The sequence below is a fragment of the Trachinotus anak genome, unplaced genomic scaffold (genome assembly GCF_046630095.1).
Source record: "Trachinotus anak isolate AG129_WGS33_773 ecotype Australia unplaced genomic scaffold, CSIRO_AGI_Tana_v1 ptg000009l, whole genome shotgun sequence".
Lineage (NCBI taxonomy): Eukaryota > Metazoa > Chordata > Actinopteri > Carangiformes > Carangidae > Trachinotus > Trachinotus anak.
The window spans coordinates 4,505,403-4,532,075 of record NW_027273860.1 but is presented as its reverse complement, the minus strand read 5'-3'; the positions used below and the strand labels follow the sequence as shown (position 1 = coordinate 4,532,075).

At 41.3% G+C, this 26,673-nt stretch overlaps 1 protein-coding gene across 3 annotated transcripts in view; it reads left to right on the top strand.

Annotated features, from left to right (window-relative positions):
• Positions 1-26,673, top strand: part of LOC139625057 (A-type potassium channel modulatory protein DPP6-like) — a 194,922-nt gene that overhangs the window by 59,073 nt on the left and 109,176 nt on the right. Inside the window, exon 1 of one of the 3 annotated variants that reach the window (XM_071484643.1) lies at positions 4,574-4,859. The exons of the other annotated variants lie outside the window; for them this stretch is intronic. Coding sequence (XP_071340744.1) covers positions 4,689-4,859 — 171 coding nt within the window. The 5' untranslated portion in view covers positions 4,574-4,688. Of the gene's footprint in view, positions 1-4,573; positions 4,860-26,673 lie in introns of those variants that run through there. 3 annotated transcript variants of the gene reach the window in all.

Genomic DNA, 26,673 nt, shown 5'->3' with positions numbered 1-26,673 from the left:
GTCAATCTCATGCGTCCACGCTGCTGGAAACAAGAAACAGTCCAAAGTGTGGCTTCATTTCATGAAGAAAGATGATGACAGTTCTAGTTGTAATGTAGAGTTTCCCATACGTAGGCTCTCCCTGAGCAGCCCACACAGGTACATAAGATAACCCGGTTTCATCTTAGGTAAATAACGACTCATTTACTCTTTTCAAACTAACTAGTTTTTGGCTACAGCAGTACCTGAGTGGAGTCTAGAGGCTTCTCTGTGCACAGGCGCCGAGCTTACAGCCTATTAGGCGTTCAGGAAACATCTGTAAATTGTCGGAAAATAACCTGGGTTACACTCTCTCCCTCTAAACTGCATGAGTCTCTACATGCACACTGGTCACAAACAGCACCACCCACCACCACAAGTAAAGTCTTCTTACCTGTGGGAAACACTGTAATGTCTGTAAAATGGTAATTTCAAGAAAGGGTGGAAACACCGGCAAAATGCACCATATGAAACAACTTTCTCCACAACATGGACTTAAATTCTCTGATTTCATCCATTTTAGATGATGACAGACTGTTGCTGCAGTTAGCTCCCAGGCTACAGCCTGTGTTCACACTCAGAGATAATCAAACAGTTGCACTCTATGTCTACTTTTCTTTCCACACAGAAAACTCATCAGGAATCATCAAGGGAATCGATAAAAGTCGTAGAGGCTCTGAGCCTCTCCTCTGATTGGCTGACTGTTTTCTGATTGATCGAATAAAAACATAGCAGATTTCAGGAAAACACTCAGACGAAACCAAATCTTGCAAGGTTGGATGGTGGGTCCAGGTGGGCGGGGCTTGGGGCATGGCCAAGGGTGGTGACTGCTTTGTTGTGACATCACAAAGTTACAGAAGTCCTGACGGCTCGTTTTAAGTCTCAGTTTATGAATACAAACTGCGTTTCTCTGTGGACTGAGGCTTTGATACTTTCACAGTGTTAATATAGAACCTAGACCTGCTTTATTATCAAAAAAGACATGGGCATCTCACTTTATACAACGTGGGACCTTTAAATTCTAGTGGAGATATTAAAATTTCCACAGATGCCATATAAATGAATCTAACTTTCGGCAAATGTGTCTACATCTAAAGTATGTCTGCTTGATGGAACAGTTGCTATTAAAAACATGGATCTTGTGTTTGAATATTTCACTGTGCAAACATCATCCAGCTTCAAAGAGGCAGAACAAGCAGATATACTGACAGTGTCTGATAGTGTGGAATAAGATAAGATATTTCTCCAACCTGAAAGCTAAAAAAAGGGAGTAAGTAAAAGGGAGAAACTGCATTTTGAGGTTAGAAAAAACTTTTTTTTTTTGCTGTAATTAGGTGAAATTGCCCTTTAAATCCTGCTCTTTTAAAATCTTAATCATTTTTATTCCACTATCCAGCATCAGAGATATCGATCCTCTTGTTTAATTCATGTTACTTGAAGCTTGTCAGGATGATTGACCACCTCCCTCAGGCCACATTAATTTCTGCTTGGCAGCCCCGCAGCTTAAAAATGCGCCGGCGATGACGCAGTATTTGGAAATAACTGTGGACAGTGACCCGACAACTTCCTCTGCCACCTTACTGTGGCAGCTGCTTGTGCACCACCTTAATTTTTATGATGGAGGAAAGGATTTAGTAAGCGCAGCCCTCCACAGCAGTTCCAGTCCAGGGAGAGGATGTGGCTTGATAAGTACAGCTCCTGCACAGTAGCATGAAATGGGAAACTATCCATCATAAATCACGCTGGTTGGTTGACAGAAGGGGATGTGCTGGCGTGCGTGAACTCATGGGCGCTCCTAACAACTTTTGCATGAAATTGCAACACTGACACGTTTTGTTTAGCAGCACATTGAGCTGTTTATTCAGAAATAAATATACATGAATGAAGCTGCTTGTATCCACTAGATGCCAGTGTTTGTTCTGTTTTGGAAAATTTTGTGTGTACTGTTTTTTAATTTAGCTGCTGTATTGTAGATATGTGAGTGTTAGGAGTTGGCGTTACTGTGTTTGTAGCTGTTTGGTTTTACCTTAAATGGCATTTTTCTATGTATGAAAATCCATCTGTGCATAAAAGAGGAACTTGAGCAGAATATTGGAACAATTCCATGTCACTGGTTTCCAGGAAGCCTCCACAGGGAAAGCTGCATTCATGCATGATTACATGACTCCATGAGAATTACCATTAATTGAATGAAATGCACATGGAGCTTCTCTAAATCCTCTCTCTGTTCTATAATTCTGACTTATTTTGCTTCTTTTGTCTTCTGGAAGTTTGTGAGGTCCCGCCCAGCTGATATCAGACAATCCTTCCCTACAAGGAGAAGACTCTGGCTGGGGACATCTCTGCCCTCTGCTGCCCAGTTGAAGGATCTGATCTGATCCCACAAAGCCTGCTGCATTTAACTTCTCATAGGCCCTAGAAATAATCATATTTAATGCTTCCTATGCAGTCGATATGTTAGGGAGACCTAATAAGGTGAAAAGGCAGGAGGGCCAAGACAGATCTCACTGCAGATCCAGGAAGCGTCTTCACGCTCATTTTTTCTCCCCATTATTAATAACCAGTTTGAAGATGTTCCACACATTCAGTCCACCTTGAAATGTACTGCATCAGTACCCTCAGGATTTCCTGCAGTTTGACAAATCTTGCTTCCCAGCCTTTTTTTTTTTCTTCCTAATCACATCAGTACAGTGCCTGAAAATTGAATTGCATTTCTGGGTCCTGTGCCAGAGTCTGAGATGGATTTGATGTGCAGAAACACATGGAAGCATTTTTTTTTCCTTTTATGAAACATTTCTTGGAAATCAATGGTAAAATATTTTTGCAGAGCCACAGCAGGGCAGGGGAGTGTAATATCTGGATATGTGGGTTTGCAGCTGAGAAATCAAGTCATGCAGTGTAGGGTGTGTTTCTAATCTACTTAGATTAAAAACTCACCCTGCAGACTTATTTTAGGAACTTGCCTTAATTGCAAAGTAAATAGGAGCAGATGTGAGATGTTTTGCTGTAGGTAGGCTGTGAAGGTATAGGAGGGTGGATGTTTGCATTTCATGAGGCTTTAAGCTTCTCCCAGAGAAGTTGTGCCTGCTCTTGCAACTTGTCTGTTATGTGGGCTGTGATGAGTGGATGAGTTATTCTGTGTTTCTGTCTCTGAGAGGCAAAAAGTCCCAGCATGCTCAGCTCGTTAGGCCCAGAGAGGGCGGCGTTCTGTATCCTCTGAGGCCATACAAGAGCAAATCAAATTACAGATCTTTGGATCTGTTGTGTATGAAATGACTCTTCCTGTGCTGGGATTGCAAATAAAAGGTAAATGATGTATCAGGCCGGTATCTGTGCCCAGCTTCTTGCTTTAAACAATCCTAAATTGGTTTTAACTGCAGTTTTTCATGACTCATTGATTTGTATGATGGTAAACTGAACATATTTTAGCTTTAGACTGCCAGTCAGATAAAACAATAAATTGAAGATGTCTACTTGGGCTCTGGGGGATTATAAAGGGTATTTCTCACTATTTTTCTGTAATTTTTAAACAAAATAATCACTTGATTAATTGAAAAAAACAATCACCAGATGAATAAGTAATGAAATTTGTTAGTTGCAGCCCTATTCTTATGCCCTGCATTATATTGTATAGCTTCAGCTGTAAAAAAAAAAAAAAAAAAAAAAGTTTCACGTTAGTATTTGTACCTTCATTTTAATGCACATAAGTTCATTTATCTAAGCCCAGCTGCACATATTAGCCTATACATTGTCATGATTGTTAAGTCTCACCAGTTCAGTTGTTGTATTTGTGGAAAAAGTGGAGGACATTTAAATGGAAAACAAATGAGTATGACTTGTCACTCTTCACATGAAACCTGGAAGAAAAAAAAACTGCAGAAACCTCAGTACAATCTCCCTGAGTGATGTCAGACGGATTTATTCTCTTATTTTATGGTCTACCAAAACCCGTCTCCTTGAAAATGTGCCAGGCCTGTCAACTTTTTCCTGCGTTTTCCCTCCACATGGGGGCACTCTTGCTCTCTGCACGACGCCTCTCCAGACCACAAATGGAGGCAAAGATGAAAAAAAACTAAATAGAGGTGCTTGAGCTCACTCCACCTGCAAAGTCATGATAAGTTTTCGACCGCAAATCTCCTGATATCTGATCTGTTAATGATGCGCTGGGTCTTTCGCGCCTGTTCGCTCCATCAGTGGGTCCCTGTGAGCCGCGGACCCACCGGTCCCTGAGCGGGTATCAGCGGTCACTTTGTTTTCTGTCACGGGGGAGGGAAAAGAGGGAGACGGGATATCGCTGAGGCTCGTTCCTCCGTCTGTTGGGTCCGGATCACGACTGCTTCATCCAGTCTCCTGCGACCCACACTCGCTTGCTTTTGTATCAATTTCGCTTCAAGTTGGGGAAAGTGTGGAAACTGCGTCGCTGCAGCATCCGTGAGACCCGACCGGTGAGCCTGGAAGTACGTGATGTGAATTCTGAACACAGCTTGGACTGATTTTCTTTTCTTTCTTTTTTTTTTTTTTTTTAATAACTGAACCAGTGCGTCTTCTAATCGAATTACCACAGCCATCATTCATTGACCTTCCCTGCCTTGGACTTTTTTTTTTGTTTTTGCATTTATTGATTGAGAGACAGACTCGCCAAGTTATTCTCTTTTTGACTAATAGTCGAAATGGCGACACTGTATCAGAGATTCACCGGCAAGATCAACACAAACAAATCCTTCCCCAACCCTCCAGAGGCGAGCCATCTCCTCGGGCAAGGCGTGGAGGGGGAGAGGGCGACGGAGACCCAGCGACCCCGGCCTCAGCATCAGTACCGTCGGCACTGCGAGGACGAGGATGTAAGAAACTTATGCTGTCGTCAGCTTCGTTTGTCTGATTAGACTAATACGCATTTACAGACAGTGATCGACTTTGAAATGACAAGATATATTGATTGTAGGGTCAAGAAAAGACCGAGTCCACTTATTGCCTCTGCACTGTTAATTACAACTGCCCCCTTTAAAGCGAAAGTTGTCGAACTTGTGCGTCATTGCCTCAATTGGCTGACTTATCTGTCAATAACCGACGCGTCAGTAACGTCTCCTGTAGTGCAGTTCGCTCTCCGGTCACTCCATAAATCTCACAGATGACACGTCAGTATCTCTGACACGACCAGCTGTTGTTGGATCATGTGCTACTTTTGCACGTGTCACAGTGTTGTTCAAATCAACCTTGAAATGAGGTTCTCAGTGTGGGCGGAACCAGTGCAAATCATGACAGAAGCCAAAGTCACTGGCTGACCCTCTGAGGTTCTGCTCTCTTCACTCCCATATCTTGCTTGTTTGAACCAGATGTTGTGCTGTGGAACTGCAGCGCAAACTGCATAGGACTTGGATACTGTGTTTGCGCTGCGGGGATTTTCATAAATTTCAACTGGGTCACCTTGGCTGTTTGATAATGGCGGTATTATAATCCCCGTCTGGCCGTCCAGAGCTCCCGCCCGAGCGTGAAACGTCGCCAAATGTTCGTGTAGGACGAGCAGACTCGCTGCGCTGTCCGTGGTGCTGAAGCACTGACTCTGTTAACTGCTGTTGTCGCTGTCCGTGGTGCTGAAGCACTGACTCTGTTAACTGCTGTTGTCGCTGTCCGTGGTGCTGAAGCACTGACTCTGTTAACTGCTGTTGTCGCTGTCCGTGGTGCTGAAGCACTGACTCTGTTAACTGCTGTTGTCGCTGTCCGTGGTGCTGAAGCACTGACCGCTCGCTGTTGTCGCTGTCCTTGGTGCTGAAAAGGCAAAGCAGGTCCACAGCCTTTTTATGAGGCTGCATTTATTTGCCTGTTTACTCCAGTCATGTAAAGTACTGTGCTCTGTCTTCCTTGTGAATACAGTTGCATTTCTGAAATCCCCCCATTTGCTTGCATTTGTTACATTTACTGTCCATTTATGACCTTGGATATATAAGGTTCAGTCAGCAAACGGACTGCTTTTGATCTTAAATTTTTTCACATATTATAGAGCAAATCTCTTTTAAAGGCCAAAATATCAGGAACCCTAAATGTATTTGAAACAAACGTTATAATCTTGTCACTTTCTTATTGAGATTTTCAAGATTTGTTGGATTTCAGATAGATAGTGCTTTCATGTTAAAAGTGCTTTCTAACCAAATATGTCAAATATCTCACCTATTGCCTGCTATCTTGTGTTACACACTCCTGGGCTGTGCAGGAGGGAAAACACTGGTTGAAGTTTACATGAATACAACATGAGGTTGATTTATTGACCTGTGGTGCTATCTTTGTGTTTGTTGATGCAGAGAACTCCAACATGATCTGAAATCAATACAAACAGTGATGTATAGTCCCTATTCATCAACATGAGAGCATGACAGGGGATACTGCAAAGAAGAGCTTTGTCAGATATAAAGAATTTTGAGTGCAGGCCCGTGCAGTGATTACTGCAACAATGTGATGATAAAAAAAACCTGTTCTATTGTTTCAGTGGTGCAATTTTTAGAGCACGTTTTAATCATGTTTTATTTGTTTAATTTCTTTAATTTATCCACATATGTACTGTATCTATATAGCGCTCTTATCCTAGCCCTGACTAGCCCTCTTTGTTAATGTCAGTCCAAGCTTTGGCATATATCCAGCTGTGTGGCTTTAATGACTGAGTCTGGTGGAGGTGACATTTACATCACACTGTGTGGATGAGAACTAGAGCCCACTGGGATGAAGAGCTCATCCACTGACTCAGCCTTCCGACAGGGCTAATGCACAGCCCTGGTATGCCACTTCAAAAGTTTATCCACCCTTTTCTCCTTTTCTGACACAGCACTTCTCTGTCACACCGCAACTATTTTTAGCAACAAAAGACAACATTAGAAGCGTTTTATGCCATATCATTTTCTAACAGTGGCGTCAGTTTATTTCATTTTGCAGCAAAAGCCGTAATTTACTGCATCATATTATGCCACTGCTAGATTAAGGCTTGCTTGTAATGCCTGAGATGTTGGGTTCATTACACACATTGTACTCATTGTAAGTCTCCCTAGATGAGAGTGTCACTTTAACACCTTAATTATAAGCCCTGCAGTTTCAACACCCGCTTTTTCTTTCTAATACCTCCCCCCACTACCTCCCTGTCCTTAGCACTTGCTGCCTTTTTGCTCTGCTTTGTAGTTTTCCTTCCAAGATTGTAATCACATTTGTAATTTATACTAGCTTAAATTTGAATCCAGGACCCAATAAAGTAAGGGAACATGTTAAGGTTTACTGTCCTGCTGAAGGACACATGGATATTGATGGATGCCTTCACTTTGCCAGGTATTGACTGAGTGGCTGGGTGACTCTGCGGGCCTACAACCTATAGTTCCCCGAGCCAAGAGTAGCCAGAAATAGTGGAAGAAGTATCCAAGCCCTGCATTCAAAATCTTACAAAAATGTCAGCTATTTTACACATTTTCACACATATTTTATTTATAAGTGTTGATATCCTTAAGAAGATATATTTGTGGTTCTAAATGCCAAGAAACATCTCATTGTAGTTTTCACATCTCAGGTAAACACTCAAAGAAACCGAATCCCGCGAGGCTGGACAGTGAGCCAGGGGGTCGAGCTTGGGGCATGGCTGAGGGCAGTGACTGCTTTGTTGTGACATCACAAAGTTACCGAAGTCCTGACAGGTTTTTTCAAGGCACAGTTTCTCACTATGGGCTGTGTGTATTTCTCTGCGGACTGAGGCCTTTATACTTTAACGGTATTGATATAGCACCTAGACCTGCTTTATATGCTTCTGTGGGTCACAAGATAAATCTGAGGGGTAAAAAATAAGAAAGATACAAAGTTCTGCTACACAAACCCGTATTGATGTTTTTGGACCTTCCTCTTATCTTTGCTTTAGTGTGATTTATTGGCTAATTTGACCTCTTTCAGCCTTGAAACAGTCACTTAAATGAAGCCATCTAAGAAGCTTAGAGGGGAGATAAACCTCTGGTGCAGTGGCTAACAACTCATAGACATCTGAAATTTGACAAGGAGCTGTCTAATCTTTAATAATGCATCCTGTTTTATTATGTTAAGATCTTAATTTGAAAAGTAAGTAGAAGGCTAACTACAGCTGTCAGATAAATGTAGTGGAGTAAAAAGTACAATTTCACTTTGAAATGTCGTGGCGGAGAAGTATGATGCTGTGGCGACAAATTAGCGCCAATGGAGACAATGAACTTCAATATTACCACATGAGATTGCTTAGTTTAAACTTCCACTCATATAATAGGTTACTGATCAGTGTTTGTTCAACGTATGGGGACTCCAGATAGAGGAATTACCCCCCTCAAATAGACAATGCATTTAAAACAACTCATTATTGTTTTTGTTTGGCATGAGTTTGACTTGTTCTCCATTGCAGACTAAATCCTTCTCTGTCAATACATTTGATAGTGATCTTAGTCTGAAATCCTCTCTGATAATGATTCCCGGCTCGTGAAACAACTCATTACGATCTAATCAAACATGTTTTATTTATTTATTTATTCTTTTTTTTTCTGAAAAGCTTTCACTCTGCAAACCCATGTTATCTGCATCTAGTCTGGATACTTGGTTTCATTTGTGGTTGTTGAATTAAGTTTCACGGGCATCTTATCAACTGACTTTCACAGTTCAGTTGAAATTTGAGGAGTTTAATGTCCAATATTGTTTAGCCTTTCACCCTCCTTTGGTCCAGTCCAAATCTATCGATAGTGATATTATGTAAAGCCTTTTGGGTCCCACTTGAGCCTCTGCTCTCCCTGGCAGCATAATTTTTAAAGCGAAAAGTACATCCAGTCTCACATTTCAGCCTCATTAATTAGATATCCTCTCCAATGGCTTTTCAACCAGCGAAAAGACGGACTCAAAAAGCAGAAATGGACCCTTATTTTCGCCATCAAAGCTTCGTCCCTGCGGCGTGATTTTGTTTTTCTCTGCAGACGCCATTACAACAGTAAACATCTCTGTTTTATCTGTCTCTGTCTAGTAGGATCAGCACAATCGTAATGAGACTCAGGAGATATCTGGCTAAGATTCAAACCCTTTAACACACAGAGAGGTGAGTGTGTGTTTGTGTGTGATTTGAGTTGTATATCCCACAGTTCTGTTTTTTTTTTTTTACACTCTCCCAACTCATCTCACTTATTCTGCAGTCTAATGGCTTTGTGCCTGCACTTTGCATTAAGAAGGATGGGGGGGGGGGCATAAATCCACAGCCACACATCAATACAATGTTTCTCCTTTTTGGCTTTATCTCTCTGTCAAGCACACACTGACACACAAATACACACAAATGCACACAGAGACAAAAAGAGGATATTTCTCTGGGTATGGATTATGGGACAGCCAAGCCCTGAAATGCCCTTTTAATAAGCTGGCCAATATCAAATTCGGGTTTTATGACAACGCAAATAATGATGAACAACAGTGAAAAGAAAGCAACAAATATACAGTATATAGTAGAATAAGCTTTTATCCTCAGTTTTCACTGTGTCAGCAGGTATAGAGGTTATTTTAGGGTATAATAGAGCTCTGAATAAGTCATGGGAATAATTTTGTTTCCCTCACTGGGCAGATAAAATTCACAGTTATTTATATCATACTGTCATATGGTTATAATTTAAATTTTTTTTTTTTTAATTTCTTTATATATTTATTGCACTCAGAAGATAGCTTACTGATGGCTCTGTTCTTGCGGCGCTATCACTAACCTAAAAACAGAGAGGCTTTCACTAGCGTCGAGAGATTATTTCCCATATGAAACATACAGTAAAGGATGCATGTATTTGGTATTGTTTAATTCCATGATATACTGACAACAGCACGACTAATTTAGTAAGTACTCTGTGTAGGATGATCCATTTATTCCACGTAAAGTACTGTACTTGGCATTAAGCAGTAGCAGTAGCACAAGTAAACACTGTAACTTGATTAGATCCATAATGGATTAAAAGATTCTAAGCTTCCTAAGTAATGAGTTAAATGTTTGTTTTTAGCCTTTTAGCTAGTTTCATAGCTCCATGCATGCAGCATCTGTCTGTTGATCAGTCAGTTCACCGATTTTTGAATCTAACGTCTTGATTACAATTTTGAACAACTGACAGAATTAACTTTGTTAATTCCTTGACTTCTTATTTTTGCCATCACCAGATTAAAAAATAAATAAATCAACATTTGCAAAATTGACAAATTAACTTATCCCCATTAGCCTCAGCTACTTTGTGTTTAGTGCTAAATCACATGAAACAGACTTCTATATCAATTGTGTAAAGGTAACTGTTGAATAAAATTGAGTTTTAATTTCAGGTCTCTGTCATTGTAAAACAACAAGTTTGTGAGTAAATTTGGATGTCAACAAGAAACACGTAGACATCAGTCAGGTGTTTTATTGCCCAACAGAGGATACAGAACATTTTCATACACTTCAGTTCTCTCTGCTTGTGGACTTTTCTGCCTGTAGTTGTGCTACATGAGATGGAGAGCAATGTTCTTCAAAGTGGTAATTGAATAAAGAGAATAGTTCATGTAAGCAGCTTAGGCCAAGCAACAGCCAGGTGAATACATGCGTAGCCACTGTCTGCCTACTGCTCCCAGTCACCTAGTCTTAATTAGTGCAGAATAATTAACTGCTGCTTGTTTAATTTTGCCTGATTACAGACAGAGCATTTGCCAGGTCTTTCCATATTCAGTGTTGATTCGTAAATACAGAGTGAGTAATGGCACTTGAAGTATAGAGTCATCTGTCTACACACTCGATTCAGGGTGGCATCTGGAGACCTGTGTGTGTGTGTGTGTGTGTGTGTGTGTGTGTGTGTGTGTGTGTGTAAAATGAATGAGAGTGTGTGTGTGTGTGCTGTTTGCCTGTCAGATTCCTGCAGTATCTCCTTACAATTACAAATAGAAAAAAAGGACTGAATGGGAGCCATGGGAATAACTGACAGACAGACTTGTCCAATCAGAAAACAGCAAATGTAATTGTTTCCTCTTTCCCCCAGTCAACAACAACAGCATCCAGCCTTCACTTGATTACTGTCATTTTGTAAATCCTCAATGACAAGCCCCGTTTGACCCCCCCCCAGCTCAGTTTCCTTATCTAGCTAATTTCTCCTTCATCAGCAAACTCTCAAACACTCTGTGTTGATCAAACATGACACGTTTGCATGTGCACCATTTTCCCCAGCGATGAATTATGCAGCCATCGGGGTGTAAAACGGCAGTATGGTTTATTTATCATTGTGAAACTCTTGCTAACCAAATCAAGTACACATTAAGGAGGGGAGGGAGGCGAGGGGGCGACTGTTGATGGCCAAGTTGGCGTCCTCGTGCAAAGGCCAATCCTGGCAGGCAGAAGGAGGTCACACGATTAGCTGGAAGAGAGGCTGAAGGTGATTTTAATGGGTTTGTGTCACAGTTGTTCTATATATAAAGATGCATATGTGTAGGCATATATCTATAATGCATAGCAAAGCACAGAAACGGTTATAGAAACAGAATATAGAAACTTTCCTTGTATTCCCTCTGCTTTCTCTTTTGGTCTCTACATAACAGTGATTGAATGTGCACAGAGGGAGAGTTTGCAACATGAAATAATCCTGCACCACTCACTGCAGGGATTTGCAAAATAGTGACAGTTTGAATCAAATTTGTACTTTCCGACAGCTTCCAAAATAAAAGTAATAATAGCTGTTGAACCAAAACAACATTTCTGCACTCTCCTCTAGCTCTCTTGGACTTTTGTTTGGAATCTCACTTTTGCAGAAAAGGAGACACAAATGCTCAGTTAACGGCAGAGATGCTATAGATAACTTTGAAAAAAAGGCCTTTTTGTCAATACCAAGGCGGCCTTGAGTGTCTCACTGTTGACGTCTGCGACTCTCCAACTGGTGCTGCATTGCCTCTTTGTGTTGCCACTGCTCGTCTGGCAGCTAGCTGACGATAACAGATGGTGGGCATTAATAACGTCATCTCAGCATAAAATGAATTCATATCCTGCCTCTTCACAAGGCATTTTCAGCGTGACGAGCGGCAGGAGGAGGACGGGGACGCAGTCACCAAAATGCTCCTCTGCTGGATTTTTAAGTTCTTCCTCCCCTCATGCATCTCTCTGACATATGCACATAGCTGTGCACAAATGCACACACACAAACACACAAGCACGGGTCTTAAGAGCTGCACTGCATTTCACTTTTATGGGTCAGAAAACTGGAGTGCTGATTTAGTCATTATTTATGACTGGACGCAGTATTTCTAAGATTAGGAAGGAAACAGCGGAGAGGCAAATAACTCCCAAGCATTCCCACTGCAAACCACAAACATGTGATTTACATCAAACTATGACTGATGCCAAACTCATCTTAACGTGGGAGCCGACTGTTATATGACTTATTTAAGATCCTCCCAAGGGCGTCAAGTAGGCTCCTTTGTGAGTTTGCAAAGTTTTTGTTTGCTCTCGGGGTCTAAATTTATCCAAGTGTTTGTACCTCTGCAGGTTTGGTTTGGTCTTTAGATGTGGTTCTTGTGTGTATTGATGTGTTTTTCTTTAACTTTAAAAATTGATATAGAAGTCTGTTTCATGTGATTTAACACAGAATACCCTAAGTTGCAGCATATTGCAGTGAATCAAAGCTGACCTGTCAAGCTTGTTGAGCTCTGGGGAAGCAAAAATTGAGTTTTTATGGGTTTTTTGACATTTGACAGTCTTTAAATATTAAATATACTCTTTGAAATGGTGGTTAACAGCTCACTTGCTTGTGAAATTGAGCATTTTGGATTGTTAAGATAAGACAGTTACATCTACATGATAAAAGCATCACTTGAAATGCCCCCGGCGCACCACTAGAGGCTGTCCTGTTGCTGTCTCAGAGCTGAGCTGTATCATTTCTGCGGTGGAAGGCTGGAAACACATCGTTCTGGAAGCAGGGTCTGTTGGGACTGAAGGCCAGGCATACAAAGTGAGGTTAAATCAATGATACAGGGGATGAGAGATGATGAAAGGAAAGCACAGAGACAGAGGGACGGAGGGAGGAAGGGACAGCGACAGACAAGATAAAGCATTTGCCTTAAAGGCAAAAAGGGCCAACAGAGAAAGACGCTTGATCAAAACCAGAGGTGGATAATTGAATAGTGTATTATATAATAAAAGATGAATAGTGTGTCTCAGAGACAATAAAGAGAGGATGTGACCCAGCCTACACAGACTGGAAGATCACAGCAGAGGCCTGATGAGTACAGCTGGATGGAGGGAACTTTATCACCTCACTCCCTTTCTTGCAGTAGGTTTAAGGGTTTGGTATATTGTGTAAACCCACAGAAACAAACATGTATACTGCAGTTGTTTACTCGACCCTGCATTTACTTGTGGTATTAATTTATGTATTCAATGTGTGTGTTTTTGTGTGTGTGTGTGTGTGTGTTAAAGTCATAGCTAGCAGGTAGCATCAGCAGTAAACCGCCTGCATTTGTCGTCAGAGAGTTCAAAGAAACTCACCATCTCCCTGACTTAAAGAACACATACAGAGATCAGTCATCACGGGAGCAGAGATGCAACGATCTCCACTGACATTAACATCAATAGGCTAAAATGCACAACACAGAAAGCACATCAAGTCCACATGCATTAGAATCCATTTAGCACTTTAAGATAGATTTCAGCACCTGTCCAGCAGCCATTATCAGCTCTGGGTGTGAACAAACAACACTCCATTCAACACGCGTCAACTCAAAATGACAGTCACTGAAAAATAAGAACATACCAGCAGTGCATTGTGCATTTGTAGCCACAGGACATTTAGCGTCTTGACTAAGCTTTGGTGGTAAAATGACATTACGCTAATGTGAATGCTTTAACCCCAAACTGATGTTGCTACATAGCCAGCGTTAGCATAACAGCTGTTTTCTTACCAGTCCAGAAGAAATTTTGCAAGCAGCACCTGCCTAAATCCTCTCATCCTCTGAATTCACGGTGAGGTTGTGGTTGTGGATGCAGGCGGCAGTTGCTTGGTAATAAGGTAAACTTTAATATTTCTTCTACCAATCAAATAAATGTATAAGCATGGCCAGTGGCCAATCGTTACTGTTGTACCCATTTTGATATGTTTATGGACATAACCAGGAAGAAAACAGAATAGCAGTCAAAGGAAACAAATGAGGTTTTATTTGAAACTACGAAATTCTAAAACCTGGACAATTCGTGTCCTGGGAAAGAATATACATTTTCCAGGACAGATGCTCAAAAAAGAGAACATTCCCAAGATAACAGGGAAGGGTGGCAACCCTACCTGTCTCATCATTTTCCATTAGCAACCCACTGTAGCCTTCAATCTGCCCTGAAGACATGGCCCTGCATATACTATAACTTCTACCTTACCTACAGCTGAATACAAGTTCACACCTCTTCTCCCAAAGATATCCTGGGAAATGCAGGAAATCACCGAAACCATTTAGAAGTAGTCTTTTAGAAGTAAAGGTTGACAGACAGCTGGAGCAGCATTTGAACTGTATGCGTTCAATCCGTAATTGGCTCAGGTAGTGTCTTCTCATTAAGTTTTCAGACCAAAAAAAAAAAAAAAAAAGCAGGTCTTCATGCTGTTATTTCTGCACTTTTCAGGGAACAGCAAACACTCCTCTACTTCGCTTTTTCAGGTGGATCCATTCTGCCAGGTGTTTCTGGCTTTTAGCCCCCACCCCTCACCCTCCTCAAACACTGAAATCTCAGGGGGTGCTCCGGCATGTTCTTTGATGTAGAAACGGAGAGGGGCTGCAGCTCAGAGGTGCATTAGGAATAGGAAATGCCACGTCTCCGATTGTCGGCTTTCCCCCGGAGTTGAACATGACAAGTTTTGTTTTTCCTCTGTGATAGAGAGGAGTGTGATTGTGGATTATTAATGTGGGGGCGTCTGAAGAAACAAAACGTTAAGATGGCATGCAGACAGCGAAGGACTTTGAGTGTCACTGCTGAGGGCGCAGAGTGCTTGTGGAACATGTGAGAGAGGAAACACTGGATGTCAACAATCTTTAGAGCTGCATTGAATTTCCAGTGGAAATTTCACTGTCATATCTTTATTTTTCTCTCTGTTGCTACTTCACTGATAAACGGGGTCATTGCTTTCAGCCTCCTCATACCCCTCACACATCTGCATGCGTTAATTTTATTCTCCTCCACCTTTCACTTCTCTTTCGTTGTGTAACACAGACACATTTTTACCAATTACACTTCATAAACATCTAAATTAATTCTCATTTGCTCCTCCTAATGTGGTGCCCTTGATGATTTTGAGTAGAGCTTTATGTGTGTCTGATTACATGTTGCCAGTGTAACTGCTAGGATGTGCCTGAAACAAAGGTCAACGCCCTGGAGGTAAGGCACTTTAGCTTAGGTAAGAGGTAACACTTAAGCTTAGAGATAATCATGCAATCATTTGATCAGATTTTATAGCAGCACTCTTATTAAGATGATACTTAACCAAAGAGTCATATAATAATAGCTCGGACATAAAATGTTACTAAACAGATTAAGTTCTGTTGCTGTAAAGAACCTGTGTTTCCCGGTCTATAATTATGCTTTAATTTATTACTGATGTTTCCAGAGCTCTCCCCAAACTGAAATTGCCTCTCCTTCCCTTTCCACTGACCTGTAGAGAGCTCCTGAATCCTGAATAGAACCCTGATCATCACTACCTCCTCTTCCTTTCTCCTCCGATCTATTTCCTTTTTTTTTTTTTTTTTTTTCCTCCTCAATGCTCGCCATTTTGACCTTGCGTCCCGCTGAATGGTGTCGGCCCACTGAAGCGTAGCATTACATCAGCAACCTTGCCTCTTGTCCCGGACGCAGGCTCGGGTCATGGCTGTGTAGTCCCGGCTACACGCCTTTGTATCTCAGCTGAAATGAGTTGCATTGACTAGAATGTCTATGTTTAAGGTAGAGGTGAGGTCTGGCTGCTACATTTCAGTTTACAGGTACTTCAGCAGACATGGAGACCTGGAGGTCTTATTTTGTTCAGGGTTCGAAATGTAACCGTAGTGTTGCTGTTAAGTGAAGGAGCGTAGTTACTTTGACTTTCTAAAGGATTAAGCAGCACATGTGATGCTGACGTTTAGAACAGGAAGTTGTGTGTTCTCGTAACTCTAATTTTATTTTGCTTTATCAATTAAACCTGCAATAACTGATCTTGTTTGTCCACTTGGGGGCAGCAGAAACACATTTTGAACATAGCATTAATGTATCATCATGTTTTTGGTTGATATCTGGTTGAACCTGAGACAGTTGCTTATTTACACATCCAGCACATATGGAGCAACATAATTCATGCGTAGGTGTGTTTCTGGCTACCATAATCACTCTTCTTCTAGCTCTGTTTTTGGTCTCCACCAACTCATGAGGGGAATATCTGAAATCTGGGAATATCTGGGAATATTTTTGACTGCTAAATGCTCCACCATGTTCACCGACTGGTCTCTGACTCTTTCTCTCTGCTGTTGGGGCTGAGTAGGGAGTGTACAGAGGGTCCTTAGAGCCTTTTTAATTGAATACAGCTGGCTTCTGCTTTAAGAACAATAAGAATGAACCAAAAATTTGCGAGCTGGACTTCTATAAAGCTTCATTACACCGAGGGGAGCTGCAGATTCTGGTGATTGACCCCTTTCACATTGTCTTTTGATAAATTATTAAAATAACGATTTGAATTATAGCTGCTTTAACTAACTAAAAGTTATGTTTTTTTTAAGATAGATCTGGCCAAGAGTGCAGCTTGAACAGTGTTACAGTAAATAATACAAATGCTAAAGCAACTGTTGCATGCTATTTAAGAGTGTGAACAGTATCCATTGACGATGTAGGACAAGTTTCCAAAACTAGTAAAAACAATTCATTTGGAGCCAAAAATCACAGTGACATGCTGTTATAAAGGTCTTTAAAAATTACTTCAGTTCACCACAGGAAATCAGCTCTGACCTTTTGAAGTTATGAAAATTGTTCCAGCGTGCAGGGAAAGTATATTAAAAACATTTTTGCTCATCTAGCTCAACATTGGGAACTGACATATTGTTCTTTATTTCTCCACATGAAGTTTGCACCCACAATTTATGTCAAACTTTTTCACTCTCTTCAATCTTGAGATTTTTTTCTTGCCTAACTTCAGTTATACCTGTGCTTAACTTAACCCTTATACCCTAACCCTACCTTGATCATAGTTGTTGGAGGACCAATACCATGATCCTTCTGTTACCTTAACCAAATACAAATGATCAAAAACACTTGCAGATATGGTAGGATTTAGAAGACATTGCATTCAGGATTGAAAACTTTGCTATTCGACATAGAGTTTTGTGGAATTGTCCAATATTTATAATTTTTGTCTGATGAGGAGGTAGGCTCGCAGCATCTCTCCAGTTTTTCGAAAAAATCAGGCTGGTAGATCTTGCAAGATTTAACAGACGATCAAACTGAAGCCTAATCTCTGCAACCATGGCACAGCACACAGCAAGAGAGAAGCACATTGAGCTACAAGCTGTTTGGGTGGTTTTCATTTTATCTTTTTGTTTGTGTGCTGTTTCCTTTCGCTCTCCAAAATTTTGTAAGTCCTTTGGAATGGACACCAGATACACTTGAGCATAAGAAACAGCTGGTAGATGTAAAAGGTGGTAAATGTGTATATAAAAATGACCAGAGGTAGGGATTAAATCTGATTTCTCCAAACATGCTGCTAAAATACATCCAGATTTGGCCTTATATAGTGCGAATAGCCTCAGTTCCCCCTATGCATTCATGGGACATCTGTAGTATCTGTTTTATAAACAGTTTCAGTCTTTTCCAGTGGACTATACCCTTAAGTTCCCAGCAGAGCATGTCTCACCTGTGATGAAGCAGTTTATCAAATGCTGCCAGTCTGAGGGTCTTGCTCACACAGACACACACAGCCAGCTCTATGTCAAAACAATGATGTACTATTTTCACATTTGCCCGAGTCATAGATCAAGGTCTTACATGGCCTTTTACAAAAAATAGATTTCTTTCCCCCACGTTTCATGTCTCTGCATGTTCACCGCCTCTGAACCAGCTATTAATATAACAACCTCATGACGAGCTCCCTGCTTCTCTCACGTAGTTTTCACATATAGAGAGCATCTGTTCCTCACTGGAACCTGCACCTACTTACGCTCGACCCATGTCTGCACATACACATGGCATAAAGAAAGCGAGCAGTGACAGCTTATAAAAAATGACCTCAGCTATTTTTATTTGTTTTAAATCCTTACAGCCATTACAGGACATTGTGAGGCCGTGACTGTGCTCACGATAAATGCACCTCCCTTTGCGCGTGTGAAGAATCACTCTCAGATATGAACCGAAGGGAATGGGAGGAAAAAAAAATGTTCGTTTTTATTTTCAGCTAAGAATATTGCTTTTCTGTGGCTGCGGAGATGTACGTGCTTAGAGCGGAGCTGCCTGGGGAAAAAAAAAGAAAAAAAAAGAACTTTATTTGAACAATAGAAATAGAAAATAATTTGATGGGATGGCACACAGTATTGTGAAATGAGTTCATTTTCTGAAAAGGGCTACTCGATTCGGAAGATAAAGCGTATGATATAGGTTCATGTACTGTCTGGGATATGTGAGAGGTATATTTCATAGTGGCACACAATGAAAATTTATCGCTGCATAAATATCTTGCAACAGCAAACTGAATTGGCTTCCTAGTTAAAGCTAACAGAAAACATATGTCATTTTGGACCTAATACTGGAATCAAAATAAATTATAAGATCTGGATTTTGCTCTTGAACAATGTCAGTTGTGCAGGTTTAACCCTATGAATGAAAACCATCAATGCAGACCATTGTCCAAGCTATAATAGATAATATTTTTGGCCTCTAGGCAAATGAGGTTGTTCTAAATCCTTTGCTGTGGAGGATTTGAGGCCTGCAAATGAGACAGTTATTAACTGGTTATAACATCCTGCCGGTGTGGTACCAGTGGCAGCAGGGGATGAGGATTTGAAAATGAGCTTTGTGCACTTTGTGTCCGCAGGAGTTAGACCAATACACTACTGACGCTCCCATGCGATGCGTATTTGACTTGTGTCAGCACAATCTACAAAGCAACACAGTGTGAAACACACAGGGGACGCAGAGGCGTGTGTGCATAAAGACAAACGAATACATACATTCACATACTCACAAGAGCGCTTCGTCTCTCACGTAGCAACATGCTGTGAATCCGTGTTTGGCCTCGAGGACGCAGCTCCCTCCCCGACTCTGATCTGACAGGAAATAAAGTGCAGACAAGACTTTAATGACACTTTCCGAGCGCTGCAGTGTCTGCACTGGCTGTGGTGGTAATATCTCAGAAGCATCAGTGCGTTCGCTGTGTGTCTTGTCTATCAGGATAGAGGAAAATGCACCCCGACTACGCCCCTCCATCCCAGCGGATTTTCTCCTCCCAAGGTACACCAAGCTGAGCGATCACTGGACCGTTCCTCCAAAGTGCCTCTGAGTCTTGAAAAAGTGTCACTTTCTCACGGTTTCCTATTCATTTTCTCCCCCTCTTCCCCATCTGTCATTCTGCCCCTCTCTACCTCTCACTGTGCCCTCTTTCCTCTCTCTCCCTAAGCCCCCATCTTTATTTCTGCCCTCCCTCTCTTGTCAAGCAGACAGGTAGCAGCCTCCTCACTGCTCCCCCTGCAGTAGTTTGTCTTTTTTTTTTTCTTTGCTCCATCTGATCCATTAGTAATCCATTTCAGGGGCTGTCAGCCATATAGCAGCTGCAGAATGCATCCTGCATGGTTTATCTGTCACTTGTTTGTCAGCCCTGCGCTGACCGGTGAAGGCCTTGGATGGGGCTACGACAGTGGCTGGACACAGCCTGAATTATACACACTACAGATAAATACTATATTATCCTGTACGTCAAAGCAGAGAAGACAGAGAAGGATTTTTGAAGGGTTTTGGTGTAACAAGGTGCTGAAAGTGCGCTTTGGTTTCATTTTGGGGGAAAAAAGAGTCAACTTAGAAACAAAGAATAGAGAAGAAGCTGTTATTTTTTGACATGCTTTCAAAGTTTTATTCATTCCTATTAGCTTAGATGCTATAGATGGGATAAATCTGGCTGCTCTGTCAGATTAAGCGAAAGTAAAATGCACTACAACAAATAAGCAACACCTACACTGTACCCTTGCCTTTCACTTGCTGTAACCATGCTAGCTTTTGTCCTGTGGTTGTTATTTCTTGTGTCTTCTTATTTTGTCTCTCTCTAGTTCAGCTAACTGTGTTCGCTGCTAAGCTTCAAAGAAACCCGGCTGTAACTTTTGTAATTAAAATAACACAATCTTCCTCTTACAACTGCAAAGTTAAATCCAGAAGCTATGAAACCCACCATTATTTAGTTCAGTAAAACCTTGAATTTTGTTGTCATAGTCCCCCCTATGGTGGCTAAACCTACATGCTGGTGTCTTTTATTTCCTTTTTACAGAGAGAGGTGAAAACCACTCAGCATTTTTCTTTTTTTATATACATTATTTACCTCACCACTCGTGTTCCTGTGGGATTCAGCTACTGTATACAAGCTAATCCTAGCTGCTGCAGCTTGCTTCATAAGCAGAGGTTTGTGAGGCTTTAGAAGGAGTCAGTTTAGCACACAGCTTACTGTCAGAGTTTTTGCAGTGATTTGCATGTTTTCTTTTCCCTTTTTTTTTTTTTTGTTCTCCCCAAAATGAACACTGTTAATCTGTACAGAACACATTTTATTGTTTAGCGGCATAGTTTTAAGAGACTTTGTTGCTGGCATAAGCAAAAAGGCATATTTTTTATACTTCTTGCCTGTCTTTTGAATTATAGACACGATACAGTAATCAGTTTGCATAATTACACAAAACCTTCTTACAACAGAAAACACATTTATGCATAAAGTGTGGCCTCTGGGCTAGAACAGTCCCTAATAAAATATTCAAAATTCAAATAAAAATCCACACACTGTGAGCACATCGACGAGGTTGCAATACATAAATGATGTCTGCGCTCTCCAAAACTGGCCAGCTAGGTTTTACACGTGTGTACATATGTGGGCAGCCAATACAAATCAGATGCTGATGCTCTAAATGAATGCGTGGGGTTTCATTATTAAATATGATCCGGCAGGTCCCAGGTGGGCAAATATTGCAATTGTGCACACTCCCACTCGCTTGTACATACACACACACTCACACACACATACACAATTTCTGTCTCATATATGCAGCACATGCAAGGATCCGGTTAAACCAAGAGTGGCCTCAGCTCATAGAAAAATGTGAAGAGCCTCATGTGGGCGATTTAATGATGATTGCAGTGGACATCAAAAGAAGATTAGTCATATTTTATTGGCTCTGCCATTGTGAGAGATTAGTTCCTGACAAGGCTGAAATTGTTATTATTAGGCTTCTGCTGAGATTAATCATGTCTGCTGCATCTGGACAGAAATAAAACCAGATTTAATAGCAAAGTTATTGTTTTTTTATTGATTTCATCCATTGTTTGAGTCGATATTGGGAATAATGTTTTGAGTTGTAAAAGTCCCATTTTGTTGATGATGTAGTGTGACTGTCATGTGACAGTTCATGAAGAACTTTGTGTGTAAGTAGATATAGTAAAGAGGCTGGTCACTCTCCTGTATACTTTTATGTTTTGTGTAGATGCAAGCAAGAACAGCTACAGCAGTGGTAGAGTGGTAGAGAACAGCTGTAGATTTTCAGTGATGACATACACCTACACTCCCAACTGCAATCTTATGATCTCAAATCAGCCACTTACCTTTCGGTGCACCCCACCACGCTGCAGCTCTAATGGCTGAATAAACAGTTTAGCACTGATTGTTCCCTCAGTGGCATCTCATACAGAGGTGTCAAATTACCCCCGTTCACCCTCCATCACCCCTCTACGCTCCTGCTGCAACTGTATCTCCGAACTCTCGCTCATTAATTTAAGCCCTCTAATGGTAGTGTTGCGCTGATAAGCGTGAGCATCATGCAACTGAAGGAAGTTGCTGTTTCTGAGGACTCTCCTGGTGAAAGCTAATCTTGGCCGTGAGTATCTCTGGCCTCCATTAGGGGCCCGTTAATGTGCGGGCCATGCAGCAGTGTTTGGAGACAGAGGGACTGGCGGTTGTTTGTGTTTGCATGCAGTTGCTGGGAAATACACAGTGTAATGGCTCTGGGTGTGGCAGCTGCTTCATAAATGGGAAAGGCTAGTGGGCTGTCAAAGCAGACAGCGGCACATTGGCAGAGCAGCTGGAGCATCCTTGGGAATAGCAAGTGGCAAGCATAGCAGGCGGTGAGAGGCTAACTAGCTGCCTTCAGGATGATGTTCGATCATCCAATGGGGACACCGCTGGGCCTTCACAGGAAACCCTCCAGGGTGGAGACGGCCAAGAGATTCTGGAGGGTGAGTCCAATTTTAAGTGATGGAAAGGAGCTAATGACATCGTGTGTGTATGTGTGTGCAGCTGCATGTGTGCTTGGCATACGTTTTGTATGCAAATGTCTTATACATCATTGAAAATGGTGAGGAAAGCTGTTAGAGCAGGTTGCTATGTTTCAAACAAAGAACACTGCAGTACATGTTCCTTAAAGATCCTTAAAGTCTTGTTTAAGAGCTTTGCTGTTGTGAAGAGAGCAGCTCCATCTCCCTGATGAAGACTTGTGCTTATCGCTCCCAGCAAATCAGTCTAATGAGCCTGTAAAAGACCAACTTTCAGCCCTTTTGAAAAGCTGTCCTCAGAAAACAAAAAGCATCCCTAAAACCAACCTTGTCTCGAAGAGAAGCTAGTCACAAAGTTTGTCCATTCCTTTAAAGGTTATCCCAGGAGAGGCGAGAACCTAATGAAACTCGATGCTGTCTGAAGGTGGGACCAAAATGCTACAGAAGGTGTTTGGAGCACCCGCTGGAGCCAGTCAATATCGCATTCCCCCAGGACGATGGCTTTAAAAGGGTAAAGACAGACTCCTTCTGCTTCGGAGTCGAGCCTTGAATACAGATGGGGGTTCAGGCAACTTCGGACCGGACGGCTCCTCCGAATTAAATCTGGAGTTAAATCAGGAGTGTGTCTCGATCCCCGTCGTCTCTCTTGCTTTGTTTTCTTTTCTTCCAGCCTACATCAATCTTGCCGTCTTCCAATACCCGGGAGTTTTCCCTTCACTTTAATCTCTATCACTCATCATGTGTGCACAGGCTAAACTCTCCCCAGCTCATACTGTCGACCTTTACTCTCCACTATTTGATCTTCACTATGTAGCGCTCCACCCCATTTGACTCCACTCTGGTGAGTGTCAATCAGGACAGGTCTGCTCAGGCAACCAGCTGTGCTCACCAGCTCAGACCTCTTTAGCATTTTAGATAGGCACATTTAACATTCCTGCAACTTCCAAATCTGAAACAGGTATCCTCACAACCTGCTGAGGAATATTTTGTAATGTTGTGATAAAAAACGTTTGGACTACAGCACATTTTTGTGTTAAAGAAGCTTTCTCCTTTTACCTAAACCAAATAAATCCTCTTTAACTCTCAAATCTAAAGGGCTGAATAAAAGAAACTAAATAATGTGCATTCACAGATGGTGAGTACAGTATGTTTCCTGCTTAAAGCACAAGGATTGTTGGCTACTTTTGTTAAAGAGAGAGTTTTTATGTTGTAGAGTGGTAGTACAAGTTTATCAGTATCACAGTGTGCTATAGAAGATATTGTTACTTAGCTTTATTGTCTTGACAGGTGTCCAAACATTTAAACATTTTTGCTTTATCTATCAAGGTGCAGTGTATGGAGGGTAATTTCACCCCGAAAAGAAGCAGTTCGGAAAAACAGAAAAACTAAATATCAACCTAATGTATTATATCTCATATATAGAGTATCTTATGGCTCATTTTTCCTTTCCAGTATTTTAAAATATTTATTGTTTTATTTTCATCACAAATTAAAAAGGTTTACCTTACAATATTTCAAATTGAGTATTTGCTTTTCCATTTTTCATTTCAATGTTTTCAATTTTATTTTCCTTTGTTTTTTTTTGTTTTTTTTTTACAATTTTCTTTTTTTTCATTCATTTATCGTTGCAAGAGTTAAATACTTCATGCATCGCCCATGTCTCAATAGACAATTATTTTACTATTTACTATTACTGTCTGTACTATCTATCATTTTCTCTTTAGTTTTTTTTTTTTTTTTTTAATTTTTTGTGAAATCTTCCTCCATACTAAAGCAATACATTCTTCACGCCACATGTTTCTGTTTGACTTGTTTCTGTTAAGCCAAATCCATCATGTGCCTTTTCCTATTAACAGTGTAGACAGTTGACAATTAAGAACCTGTCTAATGTCTTGACTGAAAAAATCATATCATTCGGCGCGGTTGAGGCTTCAAACTGCCTCCGACGTTAGCACTCCTACCCCTTTAAGCTACAACTTCTCCACCCCTCTCAGTCAATCCACCACGGCATTCTTTTCTTATTGTCACACATTAGCCTCCCACTGTGATCGTCTTCAGAACCACAGGCTGTATTAGTCAGCGATTAGCAGAGTCCTTTCCTCTGTTGTCAGATCAAGTATCATCTCCCAAGGTCTTTGTAATTTGGTGGTTTCTGATATGATTTCAGACAGAAATCTCATATCTTGCTGATCCAGTAGAGTCTCTTTGTCTTCTTTAGCAGTTCTTAAAGTCAGTGAAGTAGAATACAAGTCATTTCAGGGTCAGTCGAGTTTTCCGCATTTCATCCCTTAGAGCAATTGTGGTTCTCACCCTCCCCTCCCCCCTCCCTCGCTGCTTCCCCTGTTACCAGTCAAAGGCAATTTTGCTTGCATATCCTACAGATAATCTGCTGTTACCTGCAGTTATACTCAAAGTTGCTAAAGCAACATGCAAACCTTTCCAAGGTCAGGCAAGTTTTATTTTCCTCATTTACGGATGTTAGGGTTTGAAGCAGGCTTTCCCCATCGTTATGTCAAACCAGTCAAAAGCTATTTTGTTTATGGCTGCAGTTTGCCGTGGTTCTCTTGAGGCTTCCCAAAGACCAGAAATGTTCTTTCTGTCCAATGTGTCCATTTTCTATCATCATTTCTGTAGCCTTGCAGATGTCAGCTCACTACTTCAGAAACTGTGCTGGTATGGTGTCCGTGTAGGGCAGCAGGGAGGCTGTGTGATCACGTGCACTGTCCCGTAACAGAAAGGTCACAAGTTCAGTCCACACAGCAGCCAATCAGTGTCAATCAAGAACTGGATACATGTTGAGGAACACCACACTTACCGTACCACTCTACTTTCTCAACCATTGTTAGAAGTTGAATACATTTTGGATGTCTTCTGTTTTGTTTCATATTGTCAGTGAGAAATTAACAAAACCCACATGAACTCCTGAATAGCTTATGAATTGAACAGATTAAACTGCAGTTTCATTATGTTAGTAGGCTCCAATGAATATTGTATAATCCCTAAGTTTGTCCTTGGTGTATTTTGCTCTGCTAGACTTTCTAGTCTAGTCCTTGCTGCCAATCAAAAGTCAACGTTCATTTCCTTTTTTGAGTTTGTTCCCTACTCGATTTGATTTCTGATTGTGTTATCATCTCAAGGAAGAATTATCTTTGAAGAGAAGCAAGGACCGGAACCATTTTCTTGGTGCCGTTATTTTGTGCAAGCAGAGTTCAGCTGGCATTGCTCCAGCCTACCCTGATGAACTGAAGCAGAGGAATAAAAACACCTCAGAGTTCATAAAGTCCAGTCTGAACTTGCTGAATGATGCACAACATATCCTAGCTCAGTGTAGAATGAGAGTGTAAGCGAAATGACAAAAAAGTGTTGGCATGGCAAGGTGATAAAAAGCCCAGTGTGAATATGCTTAGTCAAGATGTTAGTTAAATGTAGCATCAAAGCTTGGACCCAACCCCACCACTTCCCATCTCTTACAGGACGCTGGCCAGCTCAGCTTTGGTGATGGTGACAATTTTTCATTTTGTAATGACAGTGTTGGACACATTGAAATCATAGACTTGAGGTCATAATGTTTGGGCTGTTTCTCAGGAAAGATTGTCAGTCTGCTAAACCACCTCTTTCTCTCCCGAGATAAAACAGAAATAAAATACATTTCAGATCAACAGAAGCTGAAGAAGTGCTGGGGTTTTGGAGCAATTTTTTATTTTTTTTTTATCAGTGTGGAGACTAATATTCATTCAGATAAACACTCTATTCAATAGATGAACCAGGTTTAGTGGCTACTGCACTTTGAATTTAAATTTGCACTCACTGAAAATTGGGGCACCACCTTCAGGTGAAGGAAAATAGATAAATCAGAAGTAGTAAACTCTTGATCCAGGGATCTGTGTCTCTGTGTTGAAGGAATACACAATGACAGAGAGGTCAGAATCAAACAGACAAAGAAAGCTGATCTTTGACAACATGAACTCGTCACTTAGTTTGGCAGTAATGAAGCATGTGGTTCGGGGTTCCCAGAGAATGGCAGGACGCTTTGCTGCGACGTCTCAGAGTGGAACCCTCTTCAAATTTTGGTGCTGACTTCACTCGTGGCTCTCGTGACGCAGCAGTTGGCTAGCCATGAGCAACAGATAGCCTGGGCTTCTCCGCGGAGTTGAGGCAACTTGGCTATCTCACATTACACAGACCCGGGAATTGAACCAATT